Consider the following 7,405-nt stretch of genomic DNA (forward strand, 5'->3'; position numbering starts at 1 on the left):
GATTCAGCTAAATCCATTTGCTGCACTAAGTACTATTAAACGACCCACCACTGATATTTCAACAGCAAACATCTCATCAGATCATATTAAATCCTTTTAAAATTTACAACCAGATGAAAATGAGAATGAGCAAGAATGGCTTTTAACAGACAGCAAATAAAACCATAAGCACGCAGGCAACAGAAAATTGCTGCTCAGACAAAATAAACGCAGGATTTCTTCTGAAAAAACAAATTAAATTCCCTTTACACAAATTCCAACAAGTACAAACAGACAAATCACATCACTCATTGAATAATATGAAACAAAGATGTTGCTGTTTAGTGAGTTCTAGAACTTTCAACTAGCAGCACTAATTGTTCATTTTCTAGATTGAAGATTCAGCTAAATCCATTTGCTGCACCAAGTTCTATTAAACTAACCGTTACTTAAATTTCAACAGTTCTGGCTATGGGGCCGGCCTCATAGTGTAATTATAAGTCTACACTTATAAATACACTGTGGGGTCGTGGCCCCATACACGGCGCCTATTTCAACAGCACAAACATATCATCAGATCATATTGAATCTTATTTGTTTTTGTGACCAGATAAAAATGTGAATGAGCAAGAGACAGCAAACAAAAACCTTAAGCAGGCAAGCAACAAAAAATTGCTGCTCAGACAAAGCTCCGGATTTCTTCTGAAAATAAAAAAATTAAAATCCTTTACACAAATTCCTACTAGTAGAAAACAAACAAACAAATCACAATAAAGCAAAACTAGCAATTCCCGAGTACATCTATAAACAATATGAACATAATAATCAAACATATAATCAATCTCTTGAAGCTAGTTAAGCAATAAAAGACAGCAGCTAATATATAGATTTAAAATGGCTTCGATTAGTGTTGGTCTCACAATATTTGACATTGATTAAAGTTTCCATCGCTGAACCATGAACATTATGTAAAACTAGCATAAGAATGACTAACATTGCATAAAGCTTCCTACATTCAAGTTAACCAGATTTTTTATTTCAATTCTAGACTAAAAGTAACATTTTACCAAAGGTCCCAGATTTTTTATTTCAATTCTAGACTAAAAAAAATATTTTACCAAAGGTACTTGAAAATTAAGTATCGCATGTCAAAAATTACATGAAGACATTTGCAAGGTTAGATTGCTTTTAATATATGGAAAGCAAAAACCAGACTGCAGATCAATTGTCTTAATAAATATATAGCACACAATCTCTCTCATGGAGTTTCACAATAAGTTTTCCATAACATAAAATGTAATCAAAATATATATGTAGAAGTATCCTGCTGACTTCAATTCTCAATAGCAATCGTCTAATTGTAATGAGCAAAATCCCTAAATACGTTTCTTCAATGCTTATCGAGCAGGACCTGAAGTGTTTGCAACACCTGGACGAGGTGCCTGACCAGGCCGGGGACCATCCTCCTGCATGTGAAATAACAAAAAGCATTTTGCTTCGTCACTATCACTATTCATGCATTCAATCTCTGCAATGTTTCTATAACAAAAAGCATTTTGCTTCCTCACTATCACTATTCATGCATTCAATCTCTGCGGTGTTTCTATAGAGTCAAATGATTGAACTAACGTTATTACAATATGACATCCAAGAGAGACGACATCCACTTGACATTCATATGATTAACCAATGGAAAATAAAGGACATCACATCATACAACTTCTGATGCAACATCTCATAGTTATGAACGTACCAGAAAGTAAATGGACATCTTTTCATATAACCAGACATCCATCATGTTCAAGCATATAAAAGAAAACTCAAATTTCATATAACCAATGTGGTATCCAAATCAAGGTTGCGGCTAGGGAGTGTCTCGATGCAAAATTAAAACCTCGCATAAAAAAAATATTCAAATGCATTGCTGTCATTAAGCCCATTTCCTGAAAAGGAAATAATATGAATTAAGCTTATTGTAAATTTCAAAACCCTCTACAAATCTTCCCTCCGGAAAAGTTAATTGAATTTGATGCCAAAATCTCGTAATGAACATAAAGTGTAGAACATAAAACTAAGGATTTTATACTACCAATGCATGTAATTAAAAGGTTTCTAAAGAGTTACAGTATCCTACACCCCTAAGATGCACAACTAAAACAAGCAACCTTGTATAAAAGGGAGCAAAAGGAATCCAAATACCTTGACTTAAAAGTAAAACCACCTTACAGGAATTGAATTCTCCATAAACTGAAACCAACTTTTATAGGGGGTTATGATTCCAATTTACCCAAACAAAGACTGAAAAATAAATTGGACAAAGTTTTTATGATTTTGCAAATATTAAATAAATATACCAAGTAAAAATCAAAAAGGAAACGAACATGTATTTAAATTTTAAACACAAATCTGTAATGGTGATTACTTGAAAGTGTTGTATCCCAAACTTGCAATTCAACCATAGTTTTGTAGGCTATCTATTGAGGGATTGGAGGATGCTATCTAAATTCACCACTCTTTAGGTACTCACTTTTCTTTTATTTGTCCATGTACGATGGCCTTCAAAGTAGTTTAGATCAATCATATCAATAATCTATGTCAACACATCAACTGTTCTCTTATCGGAGCTTATTCTTCCTTTTTTCATTTTGGTTTTGATTGCATTGTATTATAAAGATGGGCCCATATTAGGAATTTGTGAGAGGCCATTTTTTAGTTATTGCAGGTGTTTATTCTCATGTTCTACTTGGGGGCATATACAAATTCACTGCAAACATCTATGGATTTTTTTAATCAGTATAAATCTGAGGCAACTTCCATTTGTCGGAGCTTATGGAGGTAGGTACATTGAATGTTAAATTGTGTCAATGCAGAAACGCATTCATTTGGTGCCCCTCTGCTATCTGCTTATTTTCCTGTTTGAATATCAGATCTGGTACTGTTTGTTTCCTATAAGAGTACCAGATCTGCATGAATGTCCCTGGTTTTCATGTTAGTCATTTTTTGTTAGGAACATCTGTTCCACTTGCATTCCATTATAGTATTATTGGGCAGAAACTGGATCTGAGATCTCTATTTCATCATCCTTATTTGACTATGGAGTCAAGATGTGCACTGCTCTTATGTCAACAATACCTTCTTGTGGAAAGACATGTTAAAATGGTTTCATAGTTCTATTTTTTTCACACTGGTCGTTTGTTCTCCCAGCTTCAAAGGTTCTTAATTTTAGATCTAGGGATAAATCTTTTGGTTCCATGGCTTCTGCTGGTTTTCTTCTGCCTTGAAATGCGTCTCTTTTTTCGTGGGTTCCTTGTAATCTTAAGGCATTCATTTGAATGATCCGTGTCTTTTGAGCTGCACTTATTTATTTGTTTGTCTGGTTGTTCCGTTCTGGTTCTTCCATCTTGTTCATGGCTGTGAAAAGATTCGCGAGTTGGAGCTGGTTCACTTGATTTGAGAAATCTTTCCCTTTCCTAATGTATGCTCAACTGAATTTGTTTTCTGTTTCCATTTGTTGGGTTTAGTGTTCTACATAGATTTTGGCAGTAATGTATTCCCCTCTGATATCTCCATGACCTTCACTTAGATTGTAACTTTGCATCTGATGGTTCTTGGCTCTCTCATTGAAATTATATTTTAAGTAAAAAAAGGTGTCTGATTGCAGCTGTCATTTTCTCCCTCCAGTATCCAATATTCGTCTATTAGAGAGAGGCATCTTCAAAAATATATTCACACAAATCTGGGAATAGTATATAGTAATATATTCTCCACTTTCCACTGCTATTTTCTTCCGTGTTGCCTCTAGCCAAATATTCACTCGATACTCATGAAAGCCAAATCTGAACTGGAGCTGTGCTGAGTACTTCAGTTGGGGTGAATGCTAATGCCCAATTCTTCACTAAGAGAGTAGATTTGTTAAGTAACCAATATTTCTGTCTGAACTCTTTGTCACCGAGAAATGACCTTTCGCCTCCATTATGATCTCAACTGCTCCAGTTGGTTTCCAGTGTAATTGAAGTCATGCTTAAAGGGTTGCAGATCCTGGTAAGGCTCTGATAAGCTTGTAGCCAGAGCTCTTTCCTTTGGCAGCCAAAGCTTATACTCTATTCCCTCCAAAGTGAAATAAATTTTTGGAATTGTTCCCACCTTAGGTAGCATCCCTTTTTGTTTTTAACTGAAAAATTGCCCTGCTAATCATGTCAGTGTAAACCAGCCATGTGTTACAATTAGTTAGGTTTAGTTTTCTAAGTTAGCATAAGAACTTAAAACCTGTCCACTTTGAATAAACATGTGCACTTACCATCTGAGATGTCAAGTTGCATGCATTAATATATCTGGCAAGGAGTCTTTAAATGTTTTCAAACACATGTAAAGGGAATGCTTATATACCTAAGCAACTTGACAAGTTTCTGGTTCCAAAGAACCTTTTAAAACCATATATCCTTATTCATCTAGTATTCATTTTATGCTTAGGCCTGATCACATCTCAGAGTTGGTTGATCAACCAAGGTAGCTTAAAAGTATACTTCGATTTAAATATAAGATATTCTTAGATATCAAACAAATTATGTATTCCATTGGAATAAGGCAAAGCTGAAATAATGGAATAAGCAACTTTTAGTTTGAGGTATACTTCAAATTCAAAGATTAGATATTCTTAGTTATCAAACAAATTATATTCCTTTGGAATAAGGCAAAAAGCTGAAAGAATGGAATAAGCAACTTTTTGGTAAATCTTTGATGCTAAAGATGCTTTGCAACAAAAACACCAACAGTATTTACTATGTCTTCCCACAAAGCTACAAATTCTAAATGTGGTCAAGAATAAGTGCAACAAAAACTTAGCCAATTGTACACAGTAATTCTATGCCTTTAGAGCCAAACAAGCGAATGTCTTGTTAATATTCTGGAGAGACCTCTCTATCATTTAACCAATGTTTCGTGGAAGAGTTACTGAGTTGATATATATTTGGAATTAGACGAAGTTAAAGCCTATATACATAAAAGTTCAATTAGACCAGTCCAGGTGTCAGAATTAGAAGCTATGATATCTGGAATGAGTATAGAGATGGCCCTTGGACTCGATGGTTTCTGCTTTGGGTTCCTTCAGCATCTTTGGGATATTGTCAATCATGATTTATTTGCGTTTGTGGTGGAAATGAGCTACTTATTATCCATAAATGGAGCGATCAAAAAGCAAGAATCAGATTTGACATTGATAGGCATGTTTCACTTTGTAATGTGATATTTAAGACTGTAACAAGACTTATGGTAACTGGTTTGTTCCTGTTTTAATTAAATCATCTCACCAGAACATAATGGGTTTATAGTGGGAAAGCAAATTACAGATCAGATTATTATTGCAGAAGAATTGGTTCACTTGATGAATAGATTGGAGAGACGTGCAATAATCATATAGTAATGCTCGACATTACAAAGGCTTATGACACTCTAATGTGGTCATATATTTTCGTTCTGCTGCTACAATTTGGTTCAGCTTTCAATCAATAAGGTGAATCCCTAGTCATAATTCATCTACTGAATTTGCATAGTTAATGGAAGAACCTAAAAGAAATTTCAACTTTAGATGTGCAAGTAAATATCCTTATTCCCAGTCCTCTACTGCAAATAAACATGTGAATTAATCTTCCCCTAATGCTCTCGTGAAGGAAATTGGAGAAAGAATCTTATGATGGCTATAGATTCTAAACATGGATAGTGATGTACATCCTTTGACAAATAAGTAAACTATTAGAAAGTGAGTAGACAAGTACCTATTATTTTAAATAAAAGCAAACTTTTAAAACCCAAGCATTTCGGCTCTCTATTGTGAAAAACATGTATACTTATCTCTTCAAAAAATGCCTTCCTTAAGGAAAATGAAGCAAGACCCATTTTATGATAGCTACAAATTCTTAGCACAGAATAGCAACGTTCCCAGTTCAGTACACAGGTTGGCCAAAGATTCTTTGGGTGTTTAAGTTCGTTCACCGGAAACATATGTAAAGAAAACAGAATGTCATAAAACAAATGGAGGATGTGTCAAATGGTATAAGCCTACGAGATAAATCCCATCCAAAAAGTTATATGCAAAAAAATTGGTAAAATGAGACATTACTCGAGAACAAGTATCAAAAAACAACAGATATCCCTTGCTAATATAGGGACAGAATGAAAATGCAGAAAGCTCGTACCCGACGTCTGAAACGCTGAGGAGGCTCACGGTTGCGACGATCGGTGCGAGATCTCACTCGAACCACATGCGAGTGAATCGCACAAGATACACAGTGCTGCATCTTCGCGTACAGCTTGGGAAGCGTGTATCCTGCATTTCATTGCATTGTCCATCTCTTCATATTCCAATTCATATAATCACGAGATCTAGGCACAGAATAACAAGAATATGAGCAATACCATCGTAAACGCACGCTTCCTGCACATCACGCACTGCAGCTTGTTCCACTATGTTACGAACCAGAAATCTCTTCACGGCTTTATCCTACACAGCACACATAATTTATAAAACACTGAAAATGATATATGCTGTCAAAGTAGTGATGATATTTGTAAATACCTTGGGGCAACATTTGCCGCAGTTGGAGCAGCGAATGAAGTTGACATGGCCGCGGCCGTGCTTGTTACGCCCTCCGTTCCTCCTCTTGAACGTCTGAAATCAAACAAACGCTGGTCTTTCATTGATCCCAAACAGCACAAAGAAATGAACAATTCGACTGCTGAAATATTTACCAACCATCTCTCTGAAATAAAATCGTATCCGCCTCCTCCGCTCAGCTCCTCCAACTCTAACCGAAGAAGCGAAATGAACTCAAAAATTATAAAAGGTAAACCCTAAACCTATGTTTCCAATTTCCCAGTTTTGCCGATTAGGGTTTCGAGCTTGATCTTAACCTGTTTGGGGTTTTTTTCAATTTTTCTTATTAATTTGTTTTTGTTTTTTTATTAAAAAATTTCTTGTTTCACAATTTATTCGAGCCATTTTGGAAGCCGAAGAGGTATAAATGATTATTTTCAGTGTTACAATAATTGTTTAAATATTTATTACAAGAAATATAACTCTTATACTATTTGCATTGGTTAATTTATTGATTTTCCTCTCATTTATTTGATTTTTTTAATTTTCTAATTTTATGCTTTGAATTAATTAATTGTATTCATACCATAATGATATAACTAATAATTTGCTCAATAATGGGTAAGATAGGTGGTATGCAACACATAAAGTTATCATATTTTTATTTAAATGGGGAAGAAGAATATGAGTTGAGACAATGTTCTCATTTATTTGTTAAGGTGACAATAGATGTTATTGTGGTATTGGGTGTCACTAGTGCCATTGTGCATTGTGCATTGTTATGTGGTGATGTTAGTATGGTGTTTATGAAAGGTTCTCAATCTAAGGTTGGGAGAA

The 7,405-nt window shown here is 34.8% G+C and overlaps 1 protein-coding gene across 2 annotated transcripts; it reads right to left on the reverse strand.

The window, feature by feature from the left end:
- Positions 1-1,147: 1,147 nt before the first annotated feature.
- Positions 1,148-6,928, reverse strand: LOC131066850 (small ribosomal subunit protein eS26). Of its 2 annotated transcripts, none has more exons than XM_058001719.2 (5): positions 6,728-6,899; positions 6,551-6,643; positions 6,391-6,475; positions 6,171-6,301; positions 1,148-1,445 (listed from the first exon to the last, which is right to left on the reverse strand). In XM_058001719.2, exons 1-5 carry the CDS (start codon positions 6,728-6,730, stop codon positions 1,377-1,379), a joined length of 381 nt encoding a protein of 126 aa, XP_057857702.2. In that variant the 5' UTR covers positions 6,731-6,899; the 3' UTR covers positions 1,148-1,376. The 2 variants fall into 2 exon arrangements, with proteins under 2 accessions (XP_057857702.2, XP_057857701.2); XM_058001718.2 differs by lacking the exon at positions 1,148-1,445 and adding an exon at positions 1,877-5,943 and having other exon boundaries at positions 6,728-6,928.
- Between the last annotated feature and the right edge of the window lie 477 nt (positions 6,929-7,405).

Source organism: Cryptomeria japonica, chromosome 8, assembly GCF_030272615.1.
Source record: "Cryptomeria japonica chromosome 8, Sugi_1.0, whole genome shotgun sequence".
NCBI classification, from domain to species: Eukaryota; Viridiplantae; Streptophyta; class Pinopsida; order Cupressales; family Cupressaceae; genus Cryptomeria; species Cryptomeria japonica.